Source organism: Opisthorchis viverrini (assembly GCF_000715545.1).
Source record: "Opisthorchis viverrini unplaced genomic scaffold opera_v5_5, whole genome shotgun sequence".
Lineage (NCBI taxonomy): Eukaryota > Metazoa > Platyhelminthes > Trematoda > Opisthorchiida > Opisthorchiidae > Opisthorchis > Opisthorchis viverrini.
In genome coordinates this window covers 1407030-1425264 of record NW_008751661.1, presented here as the reverse complement: position 1 = coordinate 1425264, position 18235 = coordinate 1407030, and the positions used below count along the sequence as shown (strand labels likewise).

At 45.7% G+C, this 18235-nt stretch overlaps 1 protein-coding gene across 1 annotated transcript in view; it reads right to left on the bottom strand.

Annotated features, from left to right (window-relative positions):
* T265_00502 (hypothetical protein) overlaps window positions 1-9243 on the bottom strand; it is a gene marked incomplete at both ends in the record, with an annotated part of 29145 nt that extends 19902 nt beyond the window's left edge. Inside the window, 5 exons of the mRNA XM_009164306.1 lie at window positions 2204-2309; window positions 4622-4677; window positions 6336-6421; window positions 7795-7890; window positions 9088-9243. Of these exons, the coding sequence (XP_009162570.1) occupies window positions 2204-2309; window positions 4622-4677; window positions 6336-6421; window positions 7795-7890; window positions 9088-9191 (448 nt within the window). The remainder of the gene's footprint in view (window positions 1-2203; window positions 2310-4621; window positions 4678-6335; window positions 6422-7794; window positions 7891-9087) is intronic.
* Between the last annotated feature and the right edge of the window lie 8992 nt (window positions 9244-18235).

The following is an 18235-nucleotide window of genomic DNA, read 5'->3' as shown; positions in this document are numbered from 1 at the left end:
CCACTCATCATCATCATCATCAACGACAGCATGACATCAGTGCTCAACACCAATGCTTCACTGCCGTACAACCATGACTTATTTGAAAGCCTTATTGTAAAGAAAAGAATAAAGGTGGATGGGGGAGGGACTTAGTGCTAGCTTAACACAATCATTCCGAGGCGCCTACACCTCCAGACATTCACTCAGGCAATCTGGACAGAAACTGACAACAAGAACGCCACTGACATCGGTTGGCAGCCATATCTTGTAGTGTCTCCAACCAGGCACAGTGAGGATCACGCGGTCCCCATCCTGGAAGGCGAGTAGCACCGACAGCTCCACTCAGCAATGACTGGCAATTTTAAGTACTCTAATGCCTCAATGGGCGAACCAGAGTCTTGTTAACTGATTGGTAGTGCCAATTTGCTCGTTTCAAAACCTAGAGAGGCGTCTAAATCAAGTGTTCGTGTGTATGCAAGAGAGCCATGTGCATTGCCAATGTGGCCATAGGGCGCGCTGGGGAAAATGCAGAAAGTCGACTAAATTCGGAAAGGCTCCATAGTCAAGATTTATCTTGAAATGAATCCACTGAATCATCGATGAGGCTATAGCATCAGTAAAGATCAAGAGAGTTTCAAAGACGGATCACAAATGAAAGTATTACATCTGTATGCAAATCCACTTCATTCACGTAGTTTCAGGTATCATCTTAACTTGCGAAATGTGCAAATTAACAATGTCAAATTGTTGATGACAATTTGACGCGTACATCAAGAAAGTGGAATAATCAATATGCCATGAGTGGACAAAAACGCTCTAGTATTTGAACAACGCAGTGAATCACGCTCACTCATGCACTCACTTTTCGATTTTTGGTGTTTTTAGGCCAGTCGATCAAAGTCTGGTGTTGATTTCTGGTGCGATTTGTCATTTGTGACAAAACTTATCTTCCTGCATCCAGCGGGAGGATGATGAGAATAGTGGAAAACATAATCTTGTCGCCTAAATTTCAGACTGTGAGCAAACGAGCTCCAGATAACTTAGTGGTTAAGGTACGAAATTACCGACCGAAGGATCCGTGGTTCGAACCTGACCTCTGCATCTCGACTTCTTCTGCCTAGGCTTAGGTAACCTGGCAGTATCTCAGTCCTCGTGCTTCCTTCGGGTGCCATAGCTGCTGGGCACCGAAAGGGAGTTACAGCTGAACGATCATTATTAGTACTAGTATCATTAAGATCAACGTACCCCTTCTCTCGAAAAGCGTTCTCAGTGAGGTTCCCTTCAATTCGGGGGTGTGACTTCAGGTCCTAGGCTTTCTTAGGCTATGTGAGGCCCGGAAACTAACAGAAGTGAGGACGGGGATCATGTTGTGGTAAGTCTAAGGCGGTAAAACAGTCATTGATCGACACAGAGGTTCACGTCCTTGGGGATTAACCACATTACTTACGGTTACCCCGTGAAGGTCATGAATATTTTGGAATGATCACCGGACAGCTCACAAGCGATCGTATTCCTGGAGAGTGGGGCGCACGGCTTAAGATAAACCAACTATTTCAGCTACGCGAACTAGGTATCCACATACAATTGTCATTCATAAGGAACAAAGATTCTGAAGCTGTTACACATCGCCTAGCAAATAGAACGTTCAGTGCAGCACAACTAAGGGTCTATTTCGGTAGTACCCGCCTGCCCAAGACAGATCTGGAAGGTAAGTTTTCGGTCCCCTGTGCCCCAGTGTTAATCCATTCCCTTATTTGTTCGTGTTCTCCAACATATCTAAGTCGTACGACGCAATCTAGCCCAGAGAAGAAAGGCGCGATTACTGTTTGTATTCAAAGTAACGAAGCTAAACGCACGGCCAGTGCAAATGCAAACTATCTGATTGATACAAACCATTAAACCAACCCAGCTCAACCGTTCAGCGTGATTTATCGGATATCACCCGAAGGCTATCCCCCCCCAAAAAAAAAACAGTAAGGTTGTGTTAATCACACTTTGTTATTGAAGGAGTTACGTGAAAGTATTGACTTCACTCCGCCAACCAATGGCTCCTCTCTGAGAGATACGCAGACTCAATTGACTATCATTCTCTGCTGAGAACTAAGTGCAAATGTACCCGTGTGATGAAGTGCCCGCAGTCATTGTTCTGTTTCACCATGACAAAATACTACCCTTTTTTCTGAATCCAGATAACTAGAATCTAGAAATCCGAGTGACTCACCCACGTCAAGGAGTCGTTCTCCCGGATGTGCCTCACGCCAACTGTTCAAATGCTCTTGTTCTTGCAACTCCATCTGATGTTCATGAAATCGAAGGGTGATCAAACTCTGAAAGGATCGGGATGGATGGAATAGCGTGTGCAAGGAGGTACGAACATACTTTTCATAAGACCGGAAAACTACATGCAACAGAAACAATTTAATTGCAATGATTGATGATTAAGCAAGCCGTCAGGAGATGCTCACGAAGGAAAGAAGTGCGTGGCCTCTCGTACTAAGCGATCTACCGGTGGTTGGATGCCATGGACGCTACTGCCAACTCACATCGACGGCTACCGTGGCGATAAGTTGGAAAGTGACGCCGATTATGTTTTTTTGCTTTACGAGATGCACTACTGGAAGGGAGGCAGACAAACAAGTGATTGCACACAACAATACACCATAACTCATGCCTACCACGTATAGGAACTGACCATTTTGCCTGCTTGATGATGGATCAGTTCAGCGCGGATACATCCTACAACCGTAAAGTTTGATGGTGAATACCACAGCAACTTGCTAGCTTGTGAACGTATGTGTTCCTTCTCCAGCTAGTCTAAGAAGAAAGCAACGTGGCTTCCCGTGCTGGTTCGCATTCGCAGACGGGAGATACAAGCTGAATGAGGCAGCCCGTGAAATAGGAGGTCATGGGCCACAGTTCGTACAGAGCGTGATCATTTATGGTCAATTAATGGGCTACCCGGAGTGCGCGACTCCACCAAAATGAACAAGTGGCAATGTCGAACTACACGGACACCCGGTAAGTTTGTTTCCTCATCGAGCTTGGTCACACCTTGTACTGCCCTATTTCAGAAAAGATACCAAAAAAAGAACAGAAAAGCACCCAACCAGGAAGGTCAAACCTAACTGTGATTTGGTATGTCTTAGATCCATCAAGCTGTGGCATACTGAATATGCAGGGCTCTGATGTTTATTTCCCAGCTCCATAGCATGAGGCGGTCGACTCTGATAGAGAGGTTAAGCACTGGGAGCTTGATTAAAAGTTGCGGAAAACTGATCACTACAGATAATGCTGATCTCCAACTGCTTGCCAAATGCGACAGGATTCGAGCAGAAGTTCCCACGTTTCCCGTACGTCGTCCAGGGATAACGGTTGAACATACTCAAGAAGTCAATGGCAGTGATAATCAGTGACAACCAATGTGAAGAGCACAGCAATCCCCTTAAAGAGAGGGCACTACAGGGAAAAAGGAGACTCGGCCTGTCTTCGGCGGGGATGCAATAAAACAGCATGTGAGTATCGAAAAACACCGTCTGTGGATGAGTCCTATCCTGAATGGTGACATACTATGTTGCGGATGATGGAGAACAGTTTTGTGGATATATCAGGAGAGTGAGCTCATTTGTGGAAATTCCCGCAATTATGCGTAGTGGTTAGGGGTTCCGCAGGGGATGACAGTTTCCCACTGCACGATTCCCAAACTTGGATCCACTGCACTAATAGTTCGCGTGAAGAGCCGTTAATTCAGTGATCATTTTGCTCGTTGAAAAAACAGCCATTGGGTGTGAGTAGGAATGGTTTAGAAGGCCTTCATTCGACCAACTAATCTACACCGATACACGAGATCAACAATTCGGGGGATACCCGTAGTGGATGAGTGGTGCACGGTCGTATCTTCAAAAATGCCGTCCTTTCAAGAAACCGGATGGGTTCGGTTATCCAAGCACCCTAGGAAAGTCGTGCTCCCGAACCCCGAATAGCCCTTAATGGGGAAGCGGGCTTTGCACAGAATAAAACTGCTCCATGATACAGAAATGAAATGTCGACATAAAAGCTACGGGAGCAAAACGAATTACGAACTGACGATTCACAACCGTTTTCAAGCCAAGCCTCAAGAAACAGCCTTTATCTTAAACAATGCAAATTCACAATCTACCTGTAGAGCGGATCATCCATCCACGCCCAAGAAATTATAAACAACCTCAGAATCATTACTGGGTGCAGCAGTGGAGAAAGCTTTCGATTTATGCTGCGACGAAAACGGAATTGGGGGGGACAGCTACATCCCCAAACTACCAATCCGGACAGAAAATAACAACACAAACGCCACCGACATCTTGCGGAGTCAATAGGTGGGTACACTACATACACAAAATACCAATCCGGACAGAAAATAACAACACAAACGCCACCGACATCTTGCGGAGTCAATAACTATGAGTAGAGAAGGTCAACTGTAATCCACCTTGAAAGGGGACTTGCAAACAAAGTAGTTAGAGTTTTGTGATTTCCGTGAGGTCAGATGCCTTTTACATCGCTGAATCTGGTAACCACAAAGAATATGTCAAACGCAGTAAAATTCGACTACCGCCGAGGGAACCGAACTATATTCCTCGATGGTGTGTCAAAATAAACCTACCTTGACTTGTGAAACTTTATCCGTGTCCCTTTGCAACACAAGTTCATATACCTGACCTGGAATGCGAGTTGGTAGACAAAGAGAAGACAAAGAGGAAACTAAAGGGGTATCATCTATGGAAATTGACGGTTATTTATTGAGAAATTCCTCACAACTTCTTTCGCACCACTTCATGAGACAGATGATACCATTGGAGGGGTGACGGGAAAAGATGACATCAACATCAACGAAGATAGCATCAGATAGTGCACAAATTAGGGTTCTATACTAAGCAGTGAGTGGGTTCATTCTCCCTTTTCGTTTACAGTTTATCTGATACTGAGACGTCACTGTACGGATCTTGATGAGTTCCTACAGACTTTCTGGTCCCAGTGTAGCTCACTATCATGCTGAGGGCCCTCGTAATACATTCGAACCGAATTTCCAAAACGAGGCTGCAAACCTAATAAACCTAAGATGACTTCAGTTATCGTGCTTTCCGCAGACTGTGCGACTTTCTAGTGTTTGCCACGAGGAGTGTGCATAGTAGATGGTTTGAATCTACAAAGCCTTACTTGAATCAGGTGAAAACACCGTAGTGCTGAAAATGAAGGATGTCAGAAGGCTGGACTGCAACAGATAAGCCTGTCATAGTCCAGTGGTTCGGCCAGCCCTTTCAACTGAAACCCTTTCCACTCAGACTCAAGCAAAGCTAAAAGGACAGAAAAGCTGTTGATAGATACATCTCGTGGAATGGCTATCAAGTCTGCAATCCTTTATTGCCATGCTCTACAGTAAACCACCCGATAAAAACAAGAATAAGGAAAGAGATATAGCAATACCTTTGAGAAAGACCTCTTTTCCTGAAACGCCCCTCTTCATGTGCGCTATTGCATTTGGCCACTATCCATCGGGAATCACAAAATGCAGCGGAGGAGCACATCCTGTCTTCGCGGCGCTGTTTTTTTCCGAACGAAACAAGTCCAATACGACTGGTTTATGAAAAGACTGATAAGAGCAGTCCACGCACCTAAATACGCATTCCAAGGTGTCTCCAGCCGACCGATACGAAGGAAGAAAACCGTCCAGCTGTAGCACCTTTCGGTGCGTAACTCCCATGCCATCTGAAGGAAGAATGAGGGCTGGGATACTGCCACGTTGCCCAAGCCTAGACAGGGGTAGTCGAGATGCAGAGTTCAGGCTCGAACCACAGACCTTCCGGCCAGTGGATTCCAGCCCTAAACATTGAGCCATCTCGCAGTTAATAATTATGGGAAGCATTAATACACTCAAATGACAAGTCTGCTCTAGAAGTAGTTCCCCCTATAAGGGTTGTACATCACGTACTGAATGATCGGAAGCGCCATTGGAGAAGTGATCGTTCCTCTTAATTTATAGTGCATCGAATCCAAGCGACAACAGTGACATTGCTGAGAGGAGTAAACCGTAAAGAAAGGGGCTCCTTGGGGTGTTCATGGAGGGTTTTAAAGGAAATCCTGGTGATACAAAACGCTCTCATGACCTCTCTTGAGAGAACTCTCATTAGGGGTCACTGTATTGAGATGTGATAAACCATTTCACACTGCGTATCGCTATATATGGATATATATATATATATATATATATATCGAAACTGATTCACAACAGCAAACAAACTTACTCTGAATCGCTATATATGGATATATATATATATATATATCGATCGAAACTGATTCACAACAGCAAACCAACTTACTCTGATTCAGATACGTCAGCGGTGGTTCGTTGAATTTCGTTGCGGAGGAAGTGGGTGCTCTAAGCACCGCCTGAAAGTTACGTAGGCTGAAGGGCAAACGAGAAAAAGACAATTATGAAAATAACTGGGAATTGTCGGGTTTCATACGAAAAACGGCAACCAAATACATTTCCTGTAGCATTGCCTGGCGTTTGCTTAGAAGAACGGTATCCCTCCTGCTCCATTGAGGAAACACCTCCGGAGGAAAGTAAGGTGTCTCCTTGACGAAGATATTCACTCATGGAGGTGAAAAAATCTACCGCACACTTGCCATACCAGATTATTGATATTTTCGTTGTTAACAATCGTGGTGGTGGAATGTAGGCGTAAACGTGAGGTATCCACACTTTTGAATAGCTTTGACTGGTGCATATACGACGTCTGCGGTGGCCGTCAGCCCCCAACAACCCAGAGTAGAACGAACAAAGAACTATTGTCACCCAGTTAAACTTAGATCGAACGACAAAATTAGGAAATTCTTCAATCAATAGTAATAATGACCATTCAGCTATAACATTCTCGGTGTCTGGCTACCATGCCACACGAAGGAAGCACGAAGGCTGGAATACTGCCAGGCGGCCAAAGCCTAGGCAAAAGTTGAGATATAGAGGTCGGGTTCGAACCACGGACCTTTCAGTCAGTAAGCTCGTTCTGTCACTCCGATTTTAGGAGTGGCACATTCCACCAAATTCTAGGTTGAACTACTGCCGAGCCAAACATAGGGAATTCTTAAGGTAAGGGGAGGTTTGAAATCGCGGAGCAGTTAGAATGCAGCGGTTCTTCCCTGGGGATGGATCAATGAGAAAAGAATTTCGACCGCCCCCAGGTGATAACTATTCAGGGTGTTTGCAGACCAGTTTGTGGTTTACTGCAACCACACATTCTATGTTTGAGGCACATGAAAAGAACTAGCTCACACATCATGAAACAGCGAGTAAGTAAAATCCTTCCAGTCACCACTAGTGAAGCTGGTCATAACAGTCGCTCTAGGCAGTGGGCACTCTCAGGGATGCTGCAAGTGATATTTGTCCGTGGTATAAAATGTTATGTGGGATGTATATTCGCGCTTTTATTCGGAGAAACAATGTGAATCGGTGCACAGCTGCCACGTAACTAGAAACAACTACAAAGGTTGATACACCCAGACGCAGGAACAATGGAAAAAGCATTGCTGGGTTTGAACAAAGAACAAAATGATCAGGAGTTTTGTGCCTTAACCGCTTGTGACGTGGGGATAAATTTGCCCCAGGTCACAAGCAGACTCATATCATGGGAATCGCAGGAGGGACATGAGGCCAACAAAAAGTGATCACAGTGGAGGAAGGTACTGTGATGCGCACAAATGTCAACCACAGTGGAAAAACGCGACGCTACATGAAAGAACAGGCAACTTGCGCCACAGGGGAAAACGCGTACTCACACTTGGTCGGACGAGAAATCGTTTTCAGCGATCACGCTGCCACTTGATTCGAATGTTGTAAAGTCATCACAAACAGGGAGAGCTGACAAAGCGTCACTGGGAGAAGGAGAAATGAAAGGAAAAGTTTTGGTAGGTTGAACCAATGAGGAGCCAGGTATACATTCCACTTATTGAAAACATGACATGGTTTTTCCGAGTTGGGGTTTCATCAATAAGGCAGTAAAGTTATTTTTCAGCAACTGTCATGAAAACCGAATGCCGGTATTTAATTTACCGTTGATGTTTTATCACTCTCATCACTAGCCTGGACTTTTAAAGAAATTCATTTAAACATAATTTGCGTTCTGAAAGATGAACTCCCCCAAGAGCGGTCTTGTGTGGTCCGAATCTGTACAATTAGTCATGGATATTAGGATGGAGTCCACATCACCAGAACGGTTTTCGTCGATCGTCCGTAGGTATACCCTCTGGAGGAATATCACAGATTCGGTTACGAGAAGCCTCAAGCATCACCAACTATAGACGTCCGGTGGTACACTACGAACACCGAATCCTCGTCTACACGAGTTTCGTTCGCGACGCACGTACTCAATGAACCAACAAAAATCCCGAATGCTGATGGGGAAGCCCTCACCCCAGGCGCAACTAAGAGTTGCCACCAAACTCGTAGGTTGGGACACACTGAATAACCACAAATTAGGTTGACTGGACCGCTGTACGACCACTCATGAATGTACCGCTGTAGACCAATTGAAATTAAGTGGTTTACCTCGGCGATTCAGGCCTCCCGAAGGACGCTACAGTTAGTTTTATGATGCGCTTTATGTATTCAGTAGTATATTTCTCATATTTTTGCCATATATTTGTCATTTCAGTAAGCCAAAAACGGACATCGCAAGGGATGTATACGTGGCCTAGCTATGATTACCGCTTGGAAGATGAAACTGACGAAGCGGACTGTGGACAACGGGGGGCATTGTCGTCGTGGACCCTCTAAGACAGCAGCTTCCTCACAGAGTAGTCAGTGTCTCAAGCGACCGTGGATGGTGGAATAGTTAGTGGTACACCAAAACAACCACGAGATTGAAGACCAAGTCACCAGTCCAAGTTGATGGCGTTTGTGTTTACTTCGATTAAAATTCACGGAATGAATGTTTGACGATCTCCCAATACTTGTGCTATGCTATCATAGAGCTCTTGGTTCATCGAATGACTTGTTGAAACCCGTAAAACGGGAACGACGCTGGTGCTCCTGTATGCGAACACCTCATTCGAAGATAAGTAGCCACTTACCGCATACTAAACATAGAGTTGACAAAGTCGGCTCCTATTCCGCTCATCGAATCGTCCAAAGGAGGAGACAAATTCGCATCGTCGAAACACCATGCAGGAGTCATTGTCAAAAAGGTTTAAGCCGATGCGGAAAGCGGCCCTGAACACAGCAACCTGAAGGCTCTGCTTGGTGTACCACCAGCAGAAAACTCTCTTTCGAAAGCGGTTCCCTGTTGTTTATGCTGAAATATGAAGAAAAAACTGATGAAATAAACACATTTATCTTTCCTTAAATCCCTTCCCCCCTAGTGCAGTCCTTCTCCTTTCCACTTATTCTCAAAGGCCGCTACTACATGCACTTTTGCAGAGATTCCACTTCCCATAGTACGTGTGATTGTTAGCTCCATTTAAACCCGCGTAGGGCTATCCCTTGATGGGAGTTAACCAAAAAAAGTGTCGGACGAAAATAGGCATTTCCGGAACCTACTAGTAACTTTACGGTGATTGTATCCCGATCGACTTCAAGGTTGGTCTGTAAAGCCGTCATCCGTAAACAGCGGACAGGGGCTAGGTTCGGACAGACTAAGACCCAATTCTGAATCCAGCAACGGACCTTATACGCTATATTCAAAACCAGCCCTTCCGCGTTTACAGCTCCTACAGATTCCTTCCGGGAAGAAATCAGCCGCTGAAAACAGCCTCACAGCCAACAATAAGTTGTTTTCTTCTGAGAAATATCCTCTATAAGCAGGCCTGTTCTTCCAATCCTGTTTACTGCACGTTCCATACCATTATGCGCAGCACATATGAATTGCAGTCTGGAGATAGAATAATCCAACAACTATTAGTTCGTCAATCGGACACGATGGAAATGATCACATTACTTTTCACATATAGTCCCTCTAGCTTGTAGCCCACATAAAAATGAAAGATGATCATATGTCACACTTGTCCTTTCAACTTTCTCATTCTGTAGAAACATCAACATGAACTCTTTAAAACATTGCTTTATGATTGTCCAAAATCGGATCAGCGACGGGTCTTCCACGATGTCAATTTAAGCTGACCCGATTAAGGCAATTGTGGAGCACAAACGTAAGCAGTCTGAGAACGTCAGACGGAATCCCACAGCGATGCCGTTTTATTGCTGGTAGTTAGGCTCTGCTACGGACGAGAAGCCTATCTCGCACAAGATTGGCCAAAAGTTCTGGCCGCTATACGGTCCGGCCTTAAATCGAGCTCTGATTGGTCAAAAGCCTGGACCCTTCAGCCAATCATCATCCAGTATTTGCCATGTAACGGGTAGCCAGTGGCGCATCCAGAAGCCGTCGTAATTTCCCGGAAGTTTTCGTGGCATATACCTTATATACGGCGACTGTACCAGTGTTCCTGACCTGGTTTCGGCCGTTAATATGCGCTGTGCAACTTTGGTGGTTGCTTTTGAAGGGAACGCTGCCTTGGGAGATTCAAACCCCTTAGCTCTTATCCACTCCATTTGGCCTCCAATTAGATCCCCAATCGGAAGAATGCCTGAGAGCTTGAATCGGCTCCGTCCTATCAATGCGGATTTCCTTGGCCATTCCGAAAAAATCTCGCTGATCACTTCACATTGCACATTGAACATTGCTCATCCCAGCTCAATGACCTAAAATATGATGTCCCTCATGGAGCCGTCCGAAAACCGAATTATTTGGTGCCATTGGCGGCAGGGCACTGCAACACTCAGTTTGACAGCACAACCATAACCATTTCCTTGTTACTGTCGACGGAATCCTTCACTTAGGCAGGGGCAAGCGGGGCACAATCTGCGAACCGATGATTTTGCTTCCATCCTTAAACAGAGCTGGTTGAGGGCTCTTCAGGATTCACGGATTCACGGATTGATACACAGGATCGAGGCTTTTGCCCAAGTTTCCCGGGTCGGTTTTGTTCTTGTCGGTCAGTGGCTGTCGTTCACCTGAAAGGCACAAGTGAAAAAAGGGTGTAGCACTGCTCAGTCGAGAGGTTATAGGAAGCACTTCACGGATTCACGGATTCACGGATTGATACACAGGATCGAGGCTTTTGCCAAAGTTTCCCGGGTCGGTTTTGTTCTTGTCGGTCAGTGGCTGTCGTTCACCTGAAAGGCACAAGTGAAAAAAGGGTGTAGCACTGCTCAGTCGAGAGGTTATAGGAAGCACTTCACGGATTCACGGATTCTTTTGAGAAGTCGAAAAATATGGCATCCGATATGAGTCCTTCGTCCTTGGCTTGGGTTAAGCTGTCCATAAACACGAGCATGTTTGTCACGCAAGAACGGTTTGGGAGAAATCCGTGTTGACCAGAAATATAACGGGGCTTTTAAGAACAAAAGAGTCGGTGAGTTTTCAAAGACGTCTGAATTTCAAGCTCACTACCCAGGTCTTCGTTGGTGACTGGCAGTCTTGTGTACAATTCCTGTCTTCAAGCAATTTCAGAATTCGGCTCGTGATTTAGCGCTCATTGAATTCGAGTGTGGCATGCTGCTTCTTGCACAATCACCTGAAGCAAGCAAGGATCACGGAAAGGGCTGTTACAAAGAGGTGCCGGTAGATCATACGTGTCCCATGAGGCGGTAGTGGACAATTTCACGATCAGAATGCACGTGGGTGCTCCAGAATGGGCGAGAGGCAAAGCCTTATTCAAGCCGACTGATGCCGGTGGCCATCACATAGCTGCAGCAGGCAACCGCTGTGTCCATGTCTTCTAGTTCCAGTTTAACCGAGCCCCAGCAGCCCTACTTATGTGCCCATCCAGGCCTTTGATTTATGGACTGGGGGTCATGTAAAGCGTCCCGAAATAGCCAAAACAGTGTCTAACTCTTCTTTTTGCGAACAAAATAAGGTTACGGCATTTCAGCTGTAATTTGGTCAGGAGCCATGGCGCCTTACTTCCGGCGTCCAGTAGGGCGGGTAAGCCACCTCTGACGTCCTCCGAGTTTCAGTGTTCATCCTGCTTCCCCATGCAAACCCACCGACACTGGCATCTCTGTGGGTTCTTTCATTAGTGCTGAGAGATTTCTTAATCCTACGTCGTTCTAGGTGTAAAATGGTGCGGCTCCACAAGAAAAAACCTGCTAGAACTTTAAAAACTATAAGACCCGGTCCGTCAAGCTTCCCTGGCCCCCGCAATGTTATTCGCCTACATCATCGCGTGCTGTGGGAAAATAGCCCATGAAGCACTTAGCCTATGTGCCCCTTGTGGAGCACCGGCCACTGACGTCTGTGGCCTCCAACCGGCTGCTTCGTGCACCAGTGAAACACCAAGCGATATAGATCGCCTGCTTGTAGGCCCTTTAGCCTTTTCAGCCGAGATTTCTGAGCAAACTGCAACGCCCTGCTAGTCACATGTCAACCACTGTCGCATCCCAATTAGGCTTTTGTGCCAAAATTGCGGGCCCACCACTACAGCTTTCGGACATAGTGGATGTTGACCTGGGTTGGGTCCCAGTGAAATATGGACCAGGAAGTCCAGCAGCCGCTTTAGCGGCGTGCATTTGCTTTCAGCTGACTATCTCAGCGTCTTTGCCACGTATGCGATTCTGGAATGTCATTAACCGCGTTAGCCTAGTTGCTACGTTAGGCGCTTGTTAGGCGAAAACCACTACTGGTTTTGGCCTCATTTCGCTCCGGCATTAGATCGAAACACCTCGTTGTCTCATTTTGCGCTGTTTCTTCTCCGAAGCACAGCTACAGATATGTCGGCTATGCACCTATGGTTACTAATGACAAGACAACACCTATCCTTTGCGCATAAAACCCGTTATTCAGGCCAGTTTATCATGTTCCATTGCGACTTTAATATAGGACCGATGAGGCGATTTGGATAACAAACCACTCTGTCGCGCACTGCAGACGCTTGTTGTGTATGCTCGCTCCTCTTCCGAACACAAGGCACAATTGTGATATCAATTCACGAGAGTTTCCTAGCGATAAACCCGGCGCTAAAGTGCAGTGGCTCTGGATGCTGATGGTTTATTTGCCAAGAATGAGTGACGGCCGCGCGTTTGAGGCAGTGGCCCATTCAGTTCACCAGTGTTAGGCTATCCAGATATTCTAGTAAAACGAAGACACAAATTAGTGCAATGTAGCAATGCCAGTGTAATGAAGCATGCCTTGTGACGTAGTCGTGTTCGACAGGGTAACAAGCCATCGGTTTGTCTTGTTCATGCGTGCACATCTGAGGATTGGTAGCTACCTGAGTGAATGAGCTGACTGGTGCGGACAATCGGGTTTCGGTGCTAGTCCATGGCGTGTCCACACAAGAGTTGTTTCCGTCCGAAAGTCAGTCTGGTGAAATGGAGAGCCCTTGGGCGTTCGATTTGCACGACTTGACCAACTTAGCCTTCAGTGTGAGGATCACTTTTCTGAAAATAATTTGGCATATGTCAGTCAGTATTAATGATCTGGTTTCCCGAATCTTTTGAAAACACGGAGCATATAACAGGGGGAGCCAATAAATGTTTTCTCAGTCTAGTCAATGCTTCTTTTAATCCTAAACTATCACGGATAAAGCCGCAGCATTTTACGCTCCATGGTGAAAAACAAATATCTGAAGCTTGTGAGCACTGCCCAGGCCCACCGAATTGTGAATTTTTTCGCCTTTCATCATTCGACTGGGAACACCTTGGCTGTATAGATGAACGAACACATAAGCATGATGATAATAATGTTTGGTAGAATAGTTGGAGGAATAGTAAACCAGGGCCACATTCTACATGCAGACCCAAAATTTTTCTTCAAAAGTGGTTCCAAAAAGGAAAAGTTTAACACAGTTTTAGCACTTGATGATAATTACTCGGGCCCTTAAGATTTCCCATGCGGGTGCAGTTTAATTAGAAGTTGTTTAAACGAACTCGGAGTCCACTGTGGGCGCGGAATCCGGATTTTGATAGCTTTTGGTGGTTTCTTGCATTGTCTGTATGAAAATGGTGTTAAATTTTGTGGAAAAGCTGGTTTATTCCCTTCTTTTAACACTTATTAGCTTTGGGAATAATCTCAAAACGACTCTGACAATAATCACGTGCATTACGTCAGCTCAAAATCGAGTTAGAGCGGCCTTTGGCGACCTGGATATGAAAAATTCTTCTATGATTGCGGCAAGCGACCCGCAGAGGCCAAAGAATTCGCCACAGCTAGTAGGTGTTTTTGTTTTTGTAGTGGTCAAAATAAATTATATCTGCTTAAGTCAGGGTTTGATCTTCAGCGATGTGCTGAGCCGCCAATGGTGCCGTTGGTTGAACTACTGAGTCTGTGAGCAGAACAAGCAGGCAGCACAATAAGTTGGCCGCTGCCTTCAAGTCCTTGCACAAATTAAACGGGCCGAAACGGTCTTCTGGGTAACACGCTCGCCTGTGAAATATTATAGATATAGTGAACTAGGGTCAGACCACCAGAATGGTACCGCGGTACCGTTGTCGTGACGTCGTACTTGGGTTCGTGGACAGCCCGTTTCATGAGCATCTTGGAGGAGCCGTTTAAGATTGTGATTGTAGTTAGGATATTCTTGGGTCTGTTGAAGGGTTCGTGGTGGTTTATTGCTGCCATTCACACGAGGTAATAAGACAGCCATGTCTACATAGGGGACTCAAAATAGGAAAGTGCCCGAAAGGTTTGCTAGAAGGCATTTTGATGTGGGTTAAAATGCCTCCCGAAATAGCAGACATTCAAAAGCTGTCACACTTCCTAACTACTTCAATGAGGCGACACTGCCCGATTTCAAAAATAGCAATCGATGTTTACTTGCAGATAATAGGTATGCGGTGGATGTGAATTGGTGAGGATATGTGATTTTTTGGGACATGCATTGACTCGATTTTGCGAAACCAAGGTGGCTTGGAACTTTGCAGACTAAGATCAGAGGTATCTGGTGCTTCTGTCTGTTTAGCAAAACTAGTTGCGTCCGAGGTATCATATCGCGTGTATTTGGGTAGCCTCGTATCATTTTTTTCTTTTCCAGTAATAGGTTTATCGGATCATAGGGGATTGCTCGGGATATATGCCGCAACCAGGGCTAGCTCAGACCGAAAACAGGCGTCCGATGAATGTTGCTTGAAAAGCTTCCGTCTGTCGAGGCCGCCATCCCTCCACTCCTACTTAATTTCGTCATCGACGAGATAATGAGTCGAACCCTTTTTCAAACCTTTTTGAACCCTTTTTTCAAATATCTGGCAAAACTCGTTGAGCTGTAGTATGCAGACATCGTTCTCGTCTTCGAAGAGAAGGAAAAGGCGTAGGTGGCTTGGGTGAACTGACCAAAGTCATCCTGTCCCTTGGTGTGCACTTTGTACCCACAATTTGTCACGTTGTCATAATGATAATAATGTATATTCCCAACTTGTGGGTAGCATACCGTCTGACATGATCATGCGTTTACAGTCAGGTTGGGGTATGATTGGGGGATTTGTGGGTAGTTGGGATTGTGACCTTGGGCGGTCGGGTTAATGGCCAGAGTCATAACGAGCAAAAGTGGAGGTGGAGATGGGATAATTCGAATTGGGAGAACACGGCAAGTTTAGTCCCCAAAATATGGTGCAATCTGAGAACAAGCAGACTCACTGGTTGCACTGTTGCTGGAACTTCAGATGAAGGGTTTAGGTTGGATGGGGACACTGAGGTGGTTGAATTTGAACGAGTAGTCCAATAGGTTGGAATGAATGTCATGGTGGTCGTTGGGGTCAATGAAACGGGTAGGCAAGAGGGCACGGTTGAGAGGAGGAATGGAACAGTTGCAGGTGTGCTATCAAACTGAGTATGGTAGTTCCGTGCCATCATTGGCCTGACATGCTTCAGTTTTTGGACAGCCCCGTGAGGGACGTCAGATTTGAGATGATTCGACTTGGGTATGCAGTTCACTGAGCACCGGTATTTATTTCAGCCTTGTCTAGGAAACAAGCTGGAACGAAACCGATATGGGATTGTAGGTTTTCTTGGTCCGTTTGGTGATCCCGGGGTTGTAGATCACAGGCCAGGTGGAGTGGTGATCAGCGAACCAGGTCGTCCGAAGCGGGCACTTCCGAAGTTCAAAGCTTGGAAAGGTGAGGGGATGGGCGGAGATTCGCAAAACATAGTGAGTTTGGGGGGGTATGAAATGGGATAATATGCATTAATATACACAGAAAGAAAGACTTGGCGTCTGGAGTATCTTCGTGATATCCCAGTTAATCTTTTAATCTTCTTTTTTTCACAGATGAGAGGCCAGTTGCATAACTCTACCGAGGCGAGCCCAACACCAGTAGCAACAAACAGAAGTCAGCAGTACTTTTTTATTTCCTGAATTTAGAGGCCTGACTCAGAACCACCGGCGATGCGCGATGCACCCGTGACACTGGAGAGGTTGCAGGTATGCGAACACACCGTGGTGCAACGTATCAGGGCGTTTATTCTCAACAGGTGGATTATCGTACCATCAGGTATGATCATAAGGTTACAGCCAGAATAAAGCGTGAGTTTGATCGTAGTTGCAGATAATGGAGCATGGGGTCGATAGGGTAGAGTCAAGAGCACAAAGGTCATAGTTGCGCGTGTGTTATCAAACAGAGTATAGCGGTGCCCTCCCGTCATTGCACTGAAATACTTCGGCTTCCGAGCAGCCCCGTACAGGACGTCATTTTTAAGGTGATTAGGCCGGGGTGTGTTATTCGGTGAAGAGAGCGACATCTTTGGTGGGCCAATGAAATCCTCAGAGGCAGAACAAAGCTTATATAAGATCCGGAATAGCTTTTTAGCCTTCATTTACATTCGAGCTGTAGTCAGTGAATAGCCGGGAAAGTTCAGTTAGACGCGTTCAAGAAGGCGGGCACTTGGCTATCGTAAACAAGATGCAGAGAGTTTTGCTTCCCTAGTCAATAGTCTGTTACTTTTCAGTTGATGTTTTCCAATAAATAACTCCACAGCGAAGGCCTCCTTCCTTTCATTGGAGCAGACATAAGCCAATCCCTGTTCAATGGTTTGTTACGCTTCAGTTGATGTTTTCCAATAAATAACTCCACAGCGAAGGCCTCCTTCCTTTCATTGGTAGCAAACATAAGCCGAAGCGCGCGCAGCTATGGGTATGATGGGCCATCATTGGCAGTTATACTGAAACATTCCACATATTTAAGGCCAAATAATCAGTGTCGCACTAACCATTAAATTAACAACTTCGAAGACCCTATGGTTCCGGGGAAAATATTTCGGGTGTGATTCTAGTCAGCGACGTAAATGATGCATGGTCAGGTGGCCATGATTTAAACATGGCGCGCAACACAAAATGGACAGGTAGACAGAACGAAGGGGGCGCGCTTAATATGTGGTGCGAACTCTTGAAGCGTGGTTAAGACATCATTGCCCATTGTTCCCGACAAGTTGGGAAAGAAACCTATTATTACTATATCATCGGATATTCCCCACTGTTTTTGACATTGTCCTCTTTTTGTGCACTCCGCACCCCCACAAACCCCCTAGTCATGCTCCATTCTGACTGTAATACTATGATCATGCCAGGTGGTATGCCACCCACAAGGTCGGAATAAACGTTATTATTAACAATGGAGCTGGATAAGCCAGAGCGTTTCAATGATTGTCGCCACTCACTAGAAGTGAACCCAAAATATTTTCTCCGATGTATCGGGTTTTCGAAGTTGCGAATTTTATTAGACGGGTCAATCCACTTGCACGTTTCGGTAGCATGTTGCACAAGGCTTTTTGTTTAAATGAAGGAACTTTCAAGGTCACCGTCTACTGCTGACTCACATGTGATCACCAGTTAATGAGATAAAGCAGGCATGCAATTCATGCACAAGCTAACTTTCTGATTGGTTAGCTGAGCACAAGCCAGGAAGCATGCGCTTTCAACCTGCCATTGCGCACAAGCCAAGAAAAATGAGTTTAACTGTTGAAGCGCATAAACCAAGGAAGGCGGACTGTCAGTGCAAGCGAGAAAATAGCACAAAACAATATAATAAGCTCATTCCAAGAGATCTCTATTAGTCCGCGTGAAATATGTGTGATTAGATGTCTATAAAATAAGAAATCACATCAAAAAACCTATCCACGTGCCTTGACGTGTCCATTCACGGATTCACGGACTGATACACAGGATTGGGGATTTTACCCAAGCTTTTCGGGCCGGTTCTGTTCTTGTCGTTCAGCGGCTGCCGCTCACCTGAAAG